Source organism: Aethalodelphis obliquidens, unplaced genomic scaffold (assembly GCF_003676395.1).
Source record: "Aethalodelphis obliquidens isolate GAN/ISIS:26980383/991018 unplaced genomic scaffold, ASM367639v1 scaffold47, whole genome shotgun sequence".
NCBI classification, from domain to species: Eukaryota; Metazoa; Chordata; class Mammalia; order Artiodactyla; family Delphinidae; genus Aethalodelphis; species Aethalodelphis obliquidens.
In genome coordinates, this window is record NW_020837991.1 from 3,730,990 (window position 1) to 3,749,199 (window position 18,210).

The 18,210-nt window shown below is 44.1% G+C and overlaps 1 protein-coding gene across 1 annotated transcript; it reads left to right on the plus strand.

Moving 5' to 3' along the window:
• Nucleotides 1-2,642: 2,642 nt before the first annotated feature.
• Nucleotides 2,643-13,213, plus strand: POLR2D (RNA polymerase II subunit D). The gene is made up of 4 exons (XM_027082509.1): nucleotides 2,643-2,775; nucleotides 4,855-5,035; nucleotides 10,593-10,688; nucleotides 12,022-13,213. The coding sequence occupies exons 1-4, from the start codon at nucleotides 2,703-2,705 to the stop codon at nucleotides 12,098-12,100; spliced, it is 429 nt and encodes a 142-aa protein (XP_026938310.1). The 5' UTR covers nucleotides 2,643-2,702; the 3' UTR covers nucleotides 12,101-13,213.
• Nucleotides 13,214-18,210: the final 4,997 nt, after the last annotated feature.

The following is an 18,210-nucleotide window of genomic DNA, read 5'->3' on the forward strand; positions in this document are numbered from 1 at the left end:
CAAACAAAGACCCTGGGACGTTGGTGTGGTCTGACCTAAAGGAAAATGTTTCTTGCTTTTGGGTGGCCCAGAAAGGATGAGGTGTGTTTGGAGAAAATGGCAAGGAATAATTTTTCAAACCTTACAAACATCCGTATGCTGATATTGTCAGTCTTGGTTTAAATTTTTATTTGCAAGGATGTAAAAATTTTTTTTTTTAACATACCCAGTTCTGCAGCCCTTACAACTTGGCCACAGGTATACGCTGTCAGGGTTAGATGATAATTTCAGGTTAGATGAAATAGATCACAACAACTGGTTAAACACAGACTTTGGTAATAACTCTGGGGTGTGTGAGAGGAATTCTGTTCCTTCAAGAGAAATTATAGTTCTAGAGATTAGTATTCCATATTTGCAGTTAAACAGCATGGAATTCCATTTTTGTTTGTTTTTGGTGGTGGTAAAATATATATAACACAAAATTTGCCATTTTAAACTCATTCTGTTGTCTGAAACGTGAACTAAGCCACGTGGTCAGAGATCGGTGGTTCTTGTGAGACTGAGGGTGGAGGAAGTGCTGTAAAGCTGCTTCCAGATCAGTCTAGGGTCTGTGACCTTGGCTTGAATATCTGCCTTTGAAAGGCACTCGCTGGGGCTGGTTGAAGAACTTGACCCTGAGCCAATACAGTATAAAGAACCATAGTAGCTCTTGAGGAGCATAATGACCTCTTTCTCTGTATCCTTCCATATCTCTCATACCCCTTGCCACTTTCTGTCTTTTATGATGGAAGATAAGTCCAGATCTTGCATCAACTGCTCTTAGTGAGCTCCTTTTGGGGACAGCTCTAGGACTGATTCATCTTTTTAACCTCAGGGCTTTGCACTTAAGTATTTATGATGGTTTTCCTGAATGAAAATGTAGACAGACCAACCTATGAAACATCACTATGTGTTATCTGTTATTCTCCTTTCCTCTCTCTTCACCTGTTGACTTCTCTCCTGCTGTGTGTGTTGGGTATCCGGCTAGCCCTGGGGGCAGCCCATGGTAAGTCCAGTAAGTAGTAGTTGCTCTGTGAAGCCCTGTTGGATGGATAGATGAGAGAAAGGGGCCTACGCTGAGTACAGGACCATTTCCCACACCCAGCTGCTGCATGTCCCCAGACTCCTCGGGACATCGGTCCACAGCTGTAATGAACTGTGTAGGAAAGCCCTTCAAGGCGGTAATAAGCTCTAACAATACTATAGAACCTGCCATTAATTCACCGGATACATTTCTTCTGGAAATACAGATACAAGGCAAATTAACTTTGTGAAAATTATATTTTAAATCAAAGGAATACAAGTACATATTCTCGTCTGGTAATATCCTCATTCATTTACTGTTAACAGAGTTCACATGATACCTAAACGTGGTTCACTCCGGAGCCAAGTAGTGCACTGTGATTATTTCCTTCATTGTACAGCCATCTGTTTTCTCTCAGGTTGGAAACTTTTTCATTTGCTTACTTATCTTTTTCTTTTTGCGGTACGCGGGCCTCTCACTGTTGTGGCCTCTCCTGTTGCGGAGCACAGGCTCTGGACGCACAGGCTCAGCGGCCATGGCCCACGGGCCCAGCCGCTCCGCGGCATGTGGGATCCTCCCAGACCAGGGCACGAACCCGTGTCCCCTGCATCGGCAGGCGGACTCTCAACCACTGCGCCACCAGGGAAGCCCCTCTTTTTTTAAATATTTATTTATTTATTTATTTATTTTTGGCTCCATTGGGTCTTCGTTGCTGCCGGCGGACTTTCTCTAGTTGCAGCGAGCAGGGTCTACTCTTCGTTGCGGGTGTGCGGGGCTTCTCGCTGCGGTGGCTTCTCTTCTTGCGGAGCATGGGCTCTAGGCACGCGGGCTTCAGTAGTTGTGGCACGCGGGCTCAGTAGTTGTGGCTCATGGCCTCTAGAGCGCAGGCTCAGTAGTTGTGGCGCACGGGCTTAGTTGCTCCGCGGCATGTGGGATCTTCCCGGACCAGAGATTCCAGGGATTGAACCCGTGTCCCCTGCATTGTCAGGCGGATTCTTAACCACTGCGCCACCAGGAAAGCCCCTGCTTACTTTTCTAAGTATCATCCAAATGTTCCAACAAGGCCTCTCAATATCACTATCCACATGTTGAGAATTATTGGAAAAATCCCACTACAAATCAAACATTTTAAATGCTTAAGGCATTGTAAGAAATTACACTGTATGTTTTCGGAGTCACCTACCCAGCTTCCCATCAACGATAGTTCCTTGGGTCGGTCAGCGCGTTACTGCATCTCATCTAATCCTTCCCTACGCCCTGGGAAGCAGGTATCGTCATCCACACTTCACCGGTGAGTTAGCTGAGACTCAGAAAGGTCAAGTGACCAGTCTCCACGACGCGCGGCGAAGGGCGTACTGGAGAAGAGAAGGACGGTTTCTCCGGAAACGACCAGCGCAAGATGCCCCTCGGCCCTCCGGGAACCCCCGCGACCTCCCGGCTCTGACCTGTCTCCGCTTCCTTAAGGGAAGCGCAAGGACGCTGCAAGTCCCTCGGCCCCGCCCGCCCCGTCGGGGTCCCGCCCACCCACCGAGGCCCCGCCCACCAATATGACCCGCCCATCCCAATGGAGCCCCGCCCCGTCACCAAGACCACGCCCCTTCCTGGCCGCGGCTCAGCGCTTCCGCTTCCGGCGGTGTGGGCTGCTGTGCGCGGCAAGACGATGGCAGCCGGTGGCAGTGATCCGCGGGCAGGCGACGTAGAGGAGGACGCCTCACAGCTCATCTTTCCCAAAGGTGCGGCCTGGGGCTGCCGGACTGCCCCTGTGGTCCTGCGTGGTCGCCGCAGGCCTGGGCAGGAGCGGCGAAGGGCAGGGAGGAGGGGGATGCGGGCCGGCAGGGCAAGGTGCCGCGGGAGCGGGCCGGCCGGAGTCCACGCCTGCAGCCCTGGAGCCGTCGGCGCCCAACTCCACACTGCCCCTGGGCGGCCTCTTGCTCCTGTTTAAGTAGTTTGTTTTATCCGATAAGCTGTGAAGTGTTGGAGGGATGTGTCAAAGATAAAGCTGGCACTAAAGGGGAAAGGACAGATTTTAATCAGTAATATACTATTGCAGTGGGACAGAGAGTCAAGCGTGGACTCATTTAAACTTCGATCTGTAGAGGTGACTGGGCATATTAAAGGGAGAATGAAGGAATAAGGAGCGGAGTGAGTGGGGCCTCAGTAGGGTCGGGGAAGTGAAAAATTACGAAAAGCGGGAAGCGGGGGGTTGGTCCATTTGAAACCCCTTTGGATTTGTTAACTGGCGTTTAACTCCTACCCTCCCACACCCCTCGCTCTGGGCTGGGACACAGGGGCCCTGTCTTCAAGTGTTGGCTGGAACAGTTATTTTGGCAGCCTTCAGTTTTCATAAACAACCACTGTAAAGGGCTAGAGTCATCCCAGGGATGCGGCCTGGAGCTATTAGAAATCTTGTTAGTGTTTTAAATGCATTTATTTTATTTTTATTTATTTTTGGCTGCATTGGGTCTAAGTTGCTGCATGTGGGCTTTCTCTAGCTGTGGCGAGCGGGGGCTGCTCTTCGTTGCGGTGCGCGGGCTTCTCATTGCGTTGGCTTCTCTTGTTGCGGAGCACAGGCTCTAGGCGCGCGGGCTTCAGTAGTTGAGGCACGTGGGCTCAAGAGCTGTGGCACACGGGCTTAGTTACTCCGCGGTATGTGGGATCTTCCCAGACCAGGGATCGAACCCGTGTCCCCTGCATTGGCAGTCGGATTCTTAACCACTGAGCCACCAGGGAAGCCCTCGTCAAGTTTCTGTGGACCAAAGTTGAGTCCTTGGGGAGAAGAGGGCGACAGGAAAGAGCCTGGAGTTTGGTCAGGGAGAGAATCTTTGTCAGATGGCTGGGAGTAAAGCACGTTTTGCTATCAGAGAACTTCCTCTTTGCAATGTGATGTGCTTAATTTGTAATTTAAAAACCCAAAATAAGTAGAAAGCTTAAGATTTTAAAGTATCATATCTTACAGGTACTGGAAAACACAAAATAAGTGGGGGAAGCCGTAACAGTACCCTTCTTTTAAAAGAAATTACTATATCCACAGTAAAACATGAAATTCCACACCTTTTCACCCAGAGGAAACGACCGTAAATAGTTTAGTGCTTATGCTTCCAAACTGTGCTCATTTATAAATATATACTTATACACTTTATTCTTTGCAAAAATAGAATTATGCTATAGAAATCATACAGCTTTTTAAAAATTTGATGATATATTGTGTAGAACTGTTCTATTCTTTCAAAGGGCTAGGTAGTACTTAATGGTTGTACCATAGTACTATTTATCTGTTGATAGACATATAGGTTGCTTCTAGTATTGTATTTTATAGACTCAAGGTGTAATACTCCCTTCCATAGGATAGCTTCATGGAAGTTTTGGGCATAATGGAAATATATGTTTGTTTTCTTTTTTATGGTGTAATAACTAAGAGGGAGATGGTTTTCTTAATTTCATGATAAATTAAACCAGTTTTTCATATTTAGGTTTTGTCTAGGTACCTTTTATTCAGGTTTTTGTTTGTTTATTTGTTTTTTAAATGCTGTACAGTTAGAAATTCCCTGGCAGTCCAGTGGCTAGGACTCGGCGCTCTCACTGCCGGGGGACCCGAGTTCAATCCCTGGTCGGGGAACTAAGATCCCACAAGCCATGCGGCATGGCAAAAAAAAAAAAAAAACCTGAAAAATACTGTACAGTTGCGGGATATTGAAGCCTCTGGATTTCTGCAGGGACGGAGACTTGCTGATAGTCTCAAAAGCAAAAGGAACATTTAGAAGCTGACTTTTGGAGGAATATTTTCAGCTGACATTTATGCTTCTCACAAATAGAGTTTGAAACAGCTGAGACACTTCTAAATTCAGAAGTTCATATGCTTCTGGAGCATCGAAAGCAACAAAATGAGAGTGCAGAGGATGAACAGGAACTTTCTGAGGTCTTCATGAAAACTTTAAACTACACAGCCCGTTTCAGTCGTTTCAAAAACAGAGAGACCATTGCCAGTGTACGTAGGTGAGTGCTGAAAGAAAGTTTTATTAATCCAGACTATTAGACATCTGCACGTAGCATGCTGTTGCCGCCTCCCCCGCTCCTCCCCGCCACCCCGTGGGCATCATCTGTACGATTAATGTAAGTAAAATAATGTCTTCGTCAAAATTTTGAAATAGCTTATATGGTCAAAACCCTCCTTGGCCACCTTTTGCTGTACCCCAAATCCCAGTTACCTCCCTGCAGAGTGACTACTGTCAGAAGTTTGTTGTTAGCCCTGCAGAGCTTGTTCCATACATTGGCATACACACCATAAACACACAGCATTGTTTTATTTTGCTTTTTTCTTTTTTTTAATAAAGTGGGCTTATTTATTATTTCCCTGATGTGTCCTAGAGATCTTGCTATGTTAATAAATATAAATCAGGAGCATTCTTTCTGGATCTTTGCTTGACCATTCAAAAGGTGACCGGCTTTTAGCATTTTTTCCTAAGGCATTGCTTCTCAAATTGGTTGGATGTGCTCTGGGAAACAGTGAGGTGCTGGGGTATATAGGAGGCCCCAGGGAAAACAAGAGCTGTTTTAGCATTTCTTTGATTTCTTCGAAGATGAACATTATCTCATGTGAACTAGATAATCATTTGATGTTCTGATATAATTTGAGCCACTAGAGAAGTCCATTTTTATAAACTGGGTGTCATCAGTGTTACTTGGTGGTATGGTTTAAAACATTTCTGCATTAAAGCAAACAGATACCAGTATATTGTGAAGTAAAACAAATGATATATATGATCTCTTTTTTCTAATACTTTAGTTGTGTTTATTTATTTTTATTATTATTTATTTTGGCTGCACCACGCAGCATGCGAGATATTAGTTTCCCGACCAGGGATCGATCGAACCCGTGCCCTCTGCACTGGGAGCTCGGAGTCTTAACCATTGGACCACCAAGGAAGTCCCTGAATTATTGAAATAAATCATGAGACTTAAATCCTTGCAGTTGCAGAAAGTCATTTGTGCCTATGCCCCCGAGTTGGTTGTGGGTACTTGTTTGCTCTACTCTGGTGAAATGTTTGAGAAGTACTGTCCTAAGGAAAAGAAGTGGACAAAAAGATGTATATATGCAAATATTCTTCAGAGAGCTATTAATAATAGTCACAGTTTTAAAAAAAACTAAATATTCAACAGTAATTAAATAAATTGTGGTAAATCCATTTGATGGACTACTATATATTTTGTTTGTTTGTTTGTTTGTTCTTTTCGGTACGCGGGCCTCTCACTGTTGTGGCCTCTCACGTTGCGGAGCACAGGCTCCGGACGCGCAGGCTCAGCGGCCATGGCTCACGGGCCCAGCCGCTCCGCGGCATGTGGGATCTTCCCGGACCGGGGCACGAACCCGTGTCCCCTGCACCGGCAGGCGGACTCTCAACCACTGCGCCACCAGGGAAGCCCTGGACTACTATATTGTCATTGAAAATTATGATAGAAAATGAAATTGAAGGATGTTCACATAATTTAGGTGTGCAGAAAATGAAGTGATAAAGCTGTATATGAAGTATAGCCTGTTCTGAAAAGTGTGGGTGTATGCATGGGGAAAAGATTACGTACAAAACTGCAAAGTGTTGAACCAAAAAGATGACTTGAATAAATGAAGGTGGACTTAAACGTTCACGAATAAGAGGTCTTAATACTGTAAAAATGTCATTTCTCCTCAAATTAATGTATACATTTAGTGCCATCCTAAATCCTCAAGGTAATTGATATATATTCTCAAATACACTCGGAACTTTGTAAGTAGGATTTTGGATGACAGTGCATTCATTGTTATACCATCTTGAACATCTGTAATTTGTTTTGTTGCTGTTACTGTTATTCCACTGATAAAGCATAATTTGCCGTATAATTCAATTAAGATGAGATGGTAATAGATCATTATAAATAAACATACAGTGGCTGAGGCAAGGCACCAATCACCTGAATCCTACCAGTGAGCAGCACAGGCTCCCTAAGTGGCGCCAAGAAAAATATATCCTCTGCTGTGAAAAATAAATAATACTAAGTTAATTAACGAATGCCCCCCCCAAAGATCTAAAATTTGTAAGAATGGTCAGAAAAACTTTTTTTTTTTTAAATAAATATATTTATTTATTTATTTTTGACTGCGTTGGGTTTTTGTTGCTGTGCGCAGGCTTTATCTAGTCGTGGCGAGCAAGGGCTACCCTTCGTTGCGGTGCGCGGGCTTCTCATTGCGGTGGCTTCTCTTGTTGCCGCGTGTGGGCTCTAGGCGCGTGGGCTCAGTAGTTGTGGCTCTTGGGCTCTAGGCGCGTGGGCTCAGTAGTTGTGGCTCTTGGGCTCTAGGCACGCAGGCTCAGTAGTTGTGGAACACGGGCTCAGTAGTTATGGCTCACAGGCGTAGTTGCTCCGTGGCATGTGGGATCCTCCCGGACCAGGGCTTGAACCCATGTTCCCTACATTGGCAGGCGGATTCTTAACCACTGCGCCACCAGGGAAGCCCCAGAAAAACTTTTAAAAAGAAAAAGGAAGGGGAGTTTGCCCTACAAGCTGTTAAAATACATTAAAAAGTGACAGTAATGAAAATAGTGACACTTTGGCCTGAGAATAGATAGATGATTGGGGCAGAATAGAAAATTCAGGAACAGATACAAATCCAAATCTATTATGTTTTATATGAGTCCAGTGTATGGCAAAGATGGTACTGTAAGTTACTGGGAAAATATTTTTAAATGAAGTTGTAACTCTGTATACCTTATACCAAAATAATTACTGAAGGAATTAAGGATTTAAATGTAAACTATGATGCATAAAAGTGCTATGTGATAACCTGAGTGAATATACAGTTTTGGCTGTAGTTAGCAGGACTTTAAATGAGGGGAAACTTCTTAGTTTCTTAGTTGAGAAACTTAGTTGAGTAAGTAAATGATTCTTAGTTGAGTAAGTAAATGAATTTACATAAATATCTTGAAATAAAGTGCCATAAGTAAAATCTAAGTATGAATAAACTGGGAAGAGGATTGATGTCCTTAATGTTAAGAGCTCTAACAGATAATCAAGAGATGACAGCCAGTTTATAAAAATGGATTTAGGGGCTTCCCTGGTGGCGCAGTGGTTGGGAGGCCGCCTGCCGATGCAGGGGACACGGGTTCGTGCCCCTGTCCGGGAGGATCCCACATGCCGAGAAGCGGCTAGGCCCGTGAGCCATGGCCGCTGGGCCTGCGTGTCCGGAGCCTGCGTTCCACAACGGGAGAGGCCACGACAGTGAGAGGCCCGCATACCGCAAAAAAAAAAAAAAAAAGGATTTATTAGTCTCTAATGACTTGATTTATGTCAGAACTTCAAATGACTATCTAATTCAAATGAAATAATGTTCATCTTCTAGGAAATCAAAGAAATGCTAAAATAGCTAAGTAGGTTTAAAAAGAATGGGAAACCTGGGACTTCCCTGGTGGTCCAGTGTTAAAGAATCCGCCTTCCAATGCAGGGGACTCGGGTTCGACCCCTGGTCGGGGAACTAAGATCCCACATGCCACGGGGCGGCTAAGCCCGCGCGGCACAACTACTGAGCCCGCACGCCGCAACTACTGAGCCCATTTGCCTCAACTAGAGAGAAGCCTACGTGCTACAAACTACAGAGCCCGTGCGCCCTGGAGCCTGCGCGCCACAACTAGAGAGAGAAAAACCAGCATGCCACCGCTAGAGAGAAGCCCACATGCTGCAATGAAGAGCCCACGTGCCACAACGAAAGATGCTGCCACGAAGATCCTGCGTGCTGCAACGACGACCTGACGCAGCCAAAAAAAAAAAAGAATGGGAAACCTAGTGTAAGAAGTAGGGGAAACAGGCACCATCTTTTATTGCTGGTGGCAGTGTAGTGTATATTGGTAAAGCCCTTTTAGGGCACTGTCTCTCAGAAAGAAGCCATCCAGTTATATCGTATCCTTTGACTGAATAATTCTGCTTCCAGGAATTTATCTTTAAAGCACAAAGTAATCAATCAAGTGCACAAAGAAGTATACATTTACAATGATGTCTAGAATGATGAATAATTGGAAACAACAGAAATGTTCAACAGCAGGAAATTTGATATATAAATTTATGGCACAACCTTTCAGTGCAATGCCATGTTCAAGGTAAAGTTATGTGTGTACTAATATGGAAAACAGCTTCTGTATTGTTGAGTGAAAAAAGGCCAGTTAAAGAATAGCATTTGTTATAATTCCTTTTGGGGTTTTGTTTTGTTTTGTTTGTTTATTTGTTTTTAATTATGGAAAGGGCGGGTGGACTCTCCATGAAAATGTTAACACTGGTTATTTCTGGGTAGAATTTCAGGTTATTTTCCCATGTTGGGGTTTTGTAGGGGGTTTTTTGGTATTTTTTATAAATGAATATGTGTTCATTTTACAACAGATCCCTCCATATAATACATACACTACATTATGAACCTCTGCCTGTGTAACTAAGTTTACAGTATTTTCTTTACAGAATGGAAATAGCTTTATTAGGTGACGAAAAGTTACAAAACAGAATGAGTGAGTTTGTATTCTAAAACATAGAAAGACGTTTGGAATGGCATACTAATATGGTAACATTGACTTTGTTTAGGTAGTGACTTTCATTTTTCTGTCTTTATTTTCTCAATTTTGAACAATAACTAATAGGCTTGTAGTCAAGTGGTAAGGACAGGAAATGTTTATTTCTGAACAGGTAATTAAGGTCCTCTCTGAAACCAGATTTACCATGGACGACCTCTGTTTTAAGAAGTCGATGTGTGAGAATCCAGGATATGATTTGTATTGATGATGTTCTTTTTTACAGCTTGAACTAGAAGTACATTTAAAATAAGATGCAGTTTATACATAGATTTGTACAAAGTAAGATATGCTTGTATTTGTTTATTTTTTAGATACTTTTTTTTTTTTTGCGGTATGCGGGCCTCTCACTGTTGCGGCCTCTCCCGTTGCGGAGTACAGGCTCCGGACGCGCAGGCTCAGCGGCCATGGCTCACGGGCCCAGCCTCTCCGCAGCATGTGGGATCTTCCCGGACCGGGGCACGAACCCGTGTCCCCTGCACCGGCAGGCGGACTCTCAACCACTGCGCCACCAGGGAAGCCCTTAGATACATTTAAAAGAGAATTTTCTTCAAGTCAAGATGCCTGGTAGATGGGGGACATCTGACATCATGTGTTTGACATAAAATTAATAACAAAGGAAGCAAAGAACAGTGGTAGGAAGAGCAAAGAGCAACAGAATAAATTCTCGGGGGAAAGCTTGTATAGTCCTTGAGGTACATAGCAGTTTCTCAGAAGTTATCATCGCAAGCATTCTCTGCCTTGGTGTGCTCGCCTCGCTTTCACTGTCTCTGCCTGATTTCGTTGTAGCTTCCTGTTCTCCAGGAAGAGGAACAGGAAGTGATTTGAAAGTGGTATTTTGCAGCAAACCTAACCATAATGGGAAGATTGCAAGTGCTTTATTTTTCCTCTTCCTTGCTAGCTACATTTGATGCCCTTTTTCCTATTCATCACTGTTTGATTTTGTTTGTCTTGATTTTCTTCCCTGTGATCAGCTTGCTGCTCCAGAAGAAGCTTCATAAGTTTGAGTTGGCCTGTTTAGCCAACCTTTGTCCAGAGACTGCTGAGGAGTCCAAGGCTCTGATCCCAAGGTTAGGACTGGTTGTGAAAAGCTCTGTGTGTATTGGATAAATTCTTACAAGTAGAATTACTGTGTCTAAAAGCTGTGTGCATTTAAAATCTAGATAGATATCACCAACGTTGGATGGGTGCCTTTGTAATGAGATTGATGGTTTTATAGCACACCAATTGTTGGCAAAAATGTGAAACAGCTGAAACTCTGGTATACTGATGATAGGAGTGCAAATTAGTATGGTCACTTTGGAGAGCAGTTTGGCTACATCCAGTAAAGCTAAAGATGAATATACCCCATGAGCCCAAAATACATTCCTGGGTACGTGTCCTAAAAGCAACGCATACGTAGTTTAAAAGAAGACATGTATTCCAATGTTTATTGCTGCATTGTTAGTGATAGCAAAAACTGGACAACAGTCAAGACTGGAGAAATAAATCATTGTATGATCATATAATGTTTATTATATAGCAGTGAAAAAACTAGTGAACTAGGACAACGTGGAATAATGTCAACAAATGCCAAATTGAATTTTGAGTGAAAAAATTGCAGAAGGATACATACAATACGATGCCATTTCTTTTTTTTTTTTTTTTTTCGGTACGCGGGCCTCTCGCTGTTGTGGCCTCTCCCGTTGCGCAGCACAGGCTCAGCGGCCATGGCTTACGGGCCCAGCCACTGCGCGGCATGTGGGATCTTCCCAGACCGGGGCACAAACCCGTGTCCCCTGCATCGGCAGGCGGACTCTCAACCACTGCACCACCAGGGAAGCCCTACGATTCCATTTCTTATAGTTTAAAACCAGTACTGCATATTGCTTGTAGATACATTTACATATACTATAGTAAATATTAATATAAAAGTACATGTAGGGATGATGAATACCAAATTTAGGATAATGGTTACTTCTGGGGAAGGAAGAAAAGGAATTGGAATAGGGGAGCACACACAGAGCCATCGATTTGTGTCTGTCATATTTATTAAAGAATCAAGGGGAGAGGGAATTCCCTGGCGGTCCAGTGGTTAGGACTCCGAGCTTCTACTGCAGGGGGTCTGGGTTCAATCCCTGGTCGGGGAACTAAGATCTTGCAGGCCACACAGTGTGGCAAAAAAAAAGGGAATCAGGTGGGGATAACTTTTAAAATGAGCTTATTTTCTATACCATTTATATGTTTGAAATACTTCATAATGTTTTTTAAAGGAAAGAAGTAAGAGTTGAAATGTAAAGGTGTCAGCGTTTAGGGGTAAGCGGAGAGGTGGGCCAGTGGTGCTGGAAAATTAGCACACACGAAAGAAGAGGGCGGGGAGCATTGTCACTGCGACACTCACTTTTTTTGTTTTCCTTCTTGTAGCCTGGAGGGGCGGTTTGAAGATGAGGAGCTACAGCAGATTCTTGATGACATCCAGACCAAGCGCAGCTTTCAGTATTGATCTCCAGATACCACTGCTGCTGGGGGACACATCACATCCCCAGCACAGCGCTGCTGGCCCAGGATCCAGGGCTGACTTGCACAGAAAATCTATTGCAGAAGACACTTGGGCTTCCTTTGGATAGAACAACCCAGTGCTTGGTCTTGGTTTAGGTTGCTGTTTCAGGCTCAACCGTTGGACGCTGATGGCCAGCATAACCTTGGAGAGGCCTTGCAGTGGCTGCCTGAGCTTGCCTCTGGGAAGGGTGAGGTGGGGTGATGTGCATCTAAGCCACACTGCGGACGCCTCACATCACGGTCTTTGGCCCTTGTGTTATTTTTGATTCCTACTATTTCATGTTTTAATTTCAGTGTGTTCATAGTTTTTGAAGCTATACTAGAACATGTAAAACTGGTGTGGGAAACAGTCTCACCTAAATGCAAAAAGAGCAATTAAACGAGACCTGTATCGTTGTTTGAAATTCTTAAAGAGAGGATGATAGCGCCTCGGCGTCATTGTGCTTAACCAGGAGACAGGGAAGAGGCTGCCGCGAAGAGTAGTTACACCTGAGGGTAACTGCTGAGTGCTGTGGGGCACACAGCCTTGAGATGGGCAAGTACTGTGCCTTTCTTCTTGGATTGCTGCACAGCATAGATTTGGAGTAAGTGGTCTTTAAGCACTTACTTTGTCACTGCCGCATTCAGATTTTTCCTTCCTGGGCCAGATGTGAAGGAGTGAGCACTTCATAGTGTCCTCATATGGGGCATCGGGTCCAAACCTCTGGCCTCCTGCTTAGCAGCAGGTGTTCTGGGATGGAGGAGACGTGGGAGGAGGGCGCCTGCCACTTCCCGAGCCACTACAGTGGCCTCACTCCATCTGAGGCTAGTTGCGGAGAAAACACTTTAATTACTAAACACTGCGGCTCTGAATTTTCTGAAGGGAAATATGCCTGTTTTCTTCACAATTTGGTGATTTTTCTTTGAGGCACTTGTTGGCTCCAAGTGAATTCATGGTCCAGCGAAAAGGCTGGGGAAAGAACAAAGCTGCCTTTAAAAGTCAAGGTGGTTTTATGTCAGCTGCTGACTAAGGCAAAAATAAAATTTCTTTAATAAAGTCTTTCAGTTTCTGAAATGACATGGTTTCTGAGTCACCAATATTCTTGATCATTATTTGAAGGAAATGTCATTCATACCTCAATTAAAGAAGCATTTGAGGAAATAATCTTTTCATCCTTGGGCAACTTTACTTCTTTGAGACTCAGTGTTCTCAATTGTAAAATGTGGATAATAGTTTCTATTCCACAGATGTTTTTAAAGATTGAATGAGAAAATTATTAAAAAGAGCCTATTGGTGTCTGACATACACTATACCCCAGTAAATGTTAGCTGTTATAGTCAGCTTGCTTTGTAGAAATTAGTGCAAGGGGGACTTCCCTGGCGGTCCAGTAGTTAGGACTCTGCGCCTTCACTGCCGAGGCCCCTGGTTCAATTCCTGGTCAAGGAACTAAGATCCCACAAGCCATGTGGCACAGCCCAAAAAAAAAAAAAAAAAAGAAACTAGTGCAAGGAATTGGTAGCATACCCACTGGTACTGGCATCAGACTATGAAAACAAACCCAACTGCCTTACTCAAAGTCTGCAGAATTATCTTTTAAGAGAGTCAGTTCCATGGTTGGCACCAGGCAATGAAACAAAAAGAACAGGCCTGGATGGCAGACCCGAGCTGTAATCCAGGCCGCGTGTGCTCGGTGGCAGGAGCAGGGCGGTGCTACCACCTCCACCGGGTGCCCGCCTGTGAGCCACCTGGGAGTATTAAACTGTGCAAAGTGCCCGGCATATAGTTAGGCACTAATAAATGGCAGGTAGTAAGGCAACTAGAAGCAGTTTAAAACAACAACTCATACTGGGGGATTACATGTAAAAGCAGCCTCATGCCATGTTACAGACTCAAAGCCTGGTCTGTGCCTTCTGGTCAGGGTTCTGTCTAGTCCTGGACAGCAGCTCACTGTCCAGTGAACAGGAGGCCCTGCAAAATCTTTAATCATCTGTGAAACATCGTTAGACTCACTGCACCGTTTGCAAAAGCAGAATTCAAAACAAAGATGTCGTAGGGGCTTCCCTGGTGACGCAGTGGTTGAGAATCCACCTGCCAATGAAGGGACACGGATTCGAGCCCTGGTCTGGGAGGATCCCACATGCCACGGAGCAGCTGGGCCCGTGAGCCACAACTACTGAGCCTGCGCGTTTGGAGCCTGTGCTCCACAACGGGAGAGGCCGCGACAGTGAGAGGCCTGCGCACCGCGATGAAGAGTAGCCCCTGCTCGCCACAACTGGAGAAAGCCCTTGCACAGAAACGAAGACCCAACACAGCCAAAAATAAATAAGTAAATTAATTAATTTTTAAAAAAAGATGTCATGTTGTCAAAGCCTCACTTCACCAGAAAGCTACATTAACCAGAAAAGCTTTTCTGAAAGCTCTCGTCATCTTGGTTTTATAAAAATGTATTAAACTTGAGTCTTGAAAAAGCATTACTGGATGGGGCTTGAGCACAAGCCATTCTTACTAAAAATTATTGTTTTAAGCTTATTTCTAAAACCATTGAAGCCTACACAAAGACTTCTGTGTGAATAATCATTGCAGCATTCATAATAGCTGGAAAGTGGAAACAATTCCCGTGTCCACCAGTTAGTGATTTGGTCAGCAAAGTCTGATACAGCCATACAGTGGAATACTTTTTAGCAATAAAAAGGAATGAACTAAAAAAACAAAAACCCGAAGCATTGAAGCCCACAGGATATGCCAGTGGGGTGACATTTTTTCAATTTTTTATTGTGAAAAATTTTAAGCACAGAAAAGCCGAAAGATTAGAGCATTGATCATACCTATGTTTTTCAGCTGCATTTAACAGGTAATGTTTGTCATATTTGCTTTATTATGTTTTTCTAGGAAGCATGTGAAAGCAGACAGCATGACACTTCATTGAAAATTGAAGCATGCATTTTAAAAATACACTCTCCTCTGTTAAGTACAACTGTTGCTCTTAGGAATACTGACAAGAATTTCCTGATAATTTAATATTCAGTTCAAACTTCTCCTGAGGAGGGTTCTGGGCCAGTAGTCAGTCCCAGTGTTGGTATAATTTAGTATATAAAATCAATCGTCATTAAGGATCTAAACTGACGCTTATGAGAAATATTGAAGAAATACATGTGGCCACTGCCCTCAAGTTGCTGGACGAAAATACCCGTTTGCAACCCCTAGGTGAAAAGTGGGCCTAGACAGAGTTCAGGCCCTAAACAGTGATCGGTAATGTGTCTGCCTGTGGCTCTCCGTGCCTGTTCCTTCAGCAGCAGCAGGAGGGCAGTTTGGGACTAAACAGGCAGAAAGTGTGAGTGGCGACAGCAGGGTGAAGGTAGGTCTGTCTACTGGAATCACGTTCAGACTTGGGTTCTGTGCGCCTCGCTCCCTTTGCGTGGCTCCCAGGGGGTGCTAAGTAGTGAGTGTTGAGTAAATACACTGCCCCCATTTGCCGAAGGTCGACTTGGAGTGCAGGGAGAACGAGAATGTACCTGAAATAATACAGTTGAAGGAGAGGACTTTGTGAGGGGGCGGCGGGGAGGTGGGGAAGCAGCCCAGAAGACACCTGGGAATTTTGGAAGACAAGGCAGAGCTGCCCAACAGAACTTTCTGCGAGGTAGGAATATTCCTTATCTGCACTGTCCAGTGCGGTGGCTGCCTGCCACAGGTAGCCCTGGAGCACTTGAGGCTAGTGTCACTGGATTGAGGAACTGAACTTAAGTAGACAGCAACACAGAAAGAATTGGTCACATAGGCTAGTTTCCATTCAGTCAACTTTCTAGCTGTCTCAATTGGGATAGAGGCATTTACAGAACTGGCTGTGCTTGAGCCTTCTTTGCAAGCAGCTTTTATTTATGCATGCATGCTTCACCAGGTCTTAGTTGCAGCATGTGGACTCTTCGCTGCAGCTTGTGGGATCTAGTTCCCTGACCAGGGATCGAACCCAAGCCCCCTGCACTGGGAGTCTTAACCACCGGACCACCAGGGAAGTCCCATGAACTGTAAATTTTATTTAAGTTTTAAATTTAAAAATTTAGATAGTCACATGTAGTTAGTGGTTACTGTAGTGGACAACACAGCTCTTAGCTCCCAACACAAATGTCCTGCAAACCACTGAGCGTTACAGCAAGACTGACAGTGCTCACAGGAGGAGCAGTAATAATGGCAGAGCATTCATCCAAATGGGGTCCCCAGAGTTTGGAAGTCTAAAGATGTATATCACTTTCTACGTATCACTGAATCCAATTTTTGTGTATAATACAAATTCTCTTTTTAAAAATCTGCCTCTTTAGTACTTATGCTCAAGGACAAAATTATGAAGGCTGTTTTAAGGAAACATTTGGGAATAGTGAAAAGATGAATGCCCCATCTTGTGGTGAGAACCTCTTTCCTAATTAATTCTGCCTTTTCAGTAGGCTGATAACTTGTACGTTGAATTTAAAAAAGCAAAACTCCAAGGTTTATTACCTTTTAAGGCTTCTGATATTTATATTTTGTAATTCTACTAATAAAGATGGTCCAGGCACAGGTTACTCCCGGATTCACAGACTGATGTCCTTTTAAATTCAGACTAACCTGTACCTCCTGAGCCATATCAACACCAGCCCGTGTCTGCATGTGTCCTAAATACATTCCCCTTGTTAATAGGGAACTTAACAGTTCTCCATATTCAAAGGCAATTGAAATTAGAAGATATTTGACAAGCAATACTTTCTATACTTAATGATAGAAGAAATAAAAAAGACTTGATTACATAATTTTAAATTGTGTAAAATCACTAGAAAGGCAATTGAGAGAAAATTTATAGCAGAGAAGACGAGCAAAGGGTGAAGATGTTTATAAAGAGCTTTTAAAAATAAATTTTAAAATCTTAGGACCCCAATTTCAAAAAGGATAAAGCATACCAAATTACCAATTGCCAAATTAATGGGGAAACGTTCACCCTAATTAGTTTTCAAAGGTATCTAAATTACCAATTACCAAATTAATGGGGAAACGTTCACCCTAATTAGTTTTCAAAGGTGTCTAAAATGAGGTGATGTTTTTCTCATTAAAAATGTACAAAAGGGGCTTCCCTGGTGGCGCAGTGGTTAAGAATCCGCCTGCCAATGCAGGGGACACGGGTTCAAGCTCTGGTCTGGGAAGATCCCACATGCCGCGGAGCAACTACGCCCGTGTGCCACAACTACTGAGGCTACGCTCTAGAGCCCACGAGCCACAACTACCGAGCCTGCGAGCCACAACTACTGAATCCCGTGCTCCGCAACAAGAGAAGCCACCACTCACCGCAACTAGAGAAAGCCTGTGTGCAGCAACAAAGACCCAGTGCAGCCAAAAATAAATAAATAAAATAAATTTATAAGAAAAAAATGTACAAAAGAATGCCCTCTATTTACATGTAGTGAGCAACTTCTTTGTGTCAGTTGCTATTCTGTACGCATGAGGATACAGAGACAAAGAATGCCAGCTTTCAGAGTGCTGCCTCAGTGGGACAAATAAAAACATACTTCGTGCTTAAAGTCTTTACACTCCTGAGTAATACAAGGACCACAAAAACAGGTCTTCCCTGGTGGCGCAGTGGTTGAGAATCCGCCTGCCAATGCAGGGAACATGAGTTCACTCCCTGGTCCGGGAATATCCCACATGCCGCAGAGCAACTAAGCCCATGTGCCAGAACTACTGAGCCTGTGCTCTAGAGCCTGCGAGCCACAACTACTGAGCCCGGGTGCTGCAACTATTGAAGGCTGAGCGCCTAGAGCTCATGCTCCGCAACATGAGAAGCCACGCACCGCAACGAAGAGCAGCCCCCACTCGCTGCAACTAGAGAAAGCCCACACACAGCAACAAACACCCAATGCAGCCAAAACTAAAAATAAATAAAAATTAAAAAATAAAGGACCAACAAAATCACCCCTGAGCACCCACTCCCACCTCTCTTTATGCTGTAGTTTTTTTTTTTTGTCCAGGACTTTAGTTTGACTCTGTTTTCAATTACCCCCAACACACACACACACACACACACACACACACACACACACACACACACACACACA

Coding starts and splice junctions, on each gene's coding strand:
- POLR2D (XM_027082509.1), top strand. CDS start 2,703: ATGGCAGCCGGTGGCAGTGATCCGCGGGCAGGCGACGTAGAGGAGGAC. Junction 2,776..4,854: donor ACAGCTCATCTTTCCCAAAG/GTGCGGCCTGGG, acceptor TCTCACAAATAG/AGTTTGAAACAGCTGAGACA. Junction 5,036..10,592: donor ACCATTGCCAGTGTACGTAG/GTGAGTGCTGAA, acceptor CCCTGTGATCAG/CTTGCTGCTCCAGAAGAAGC.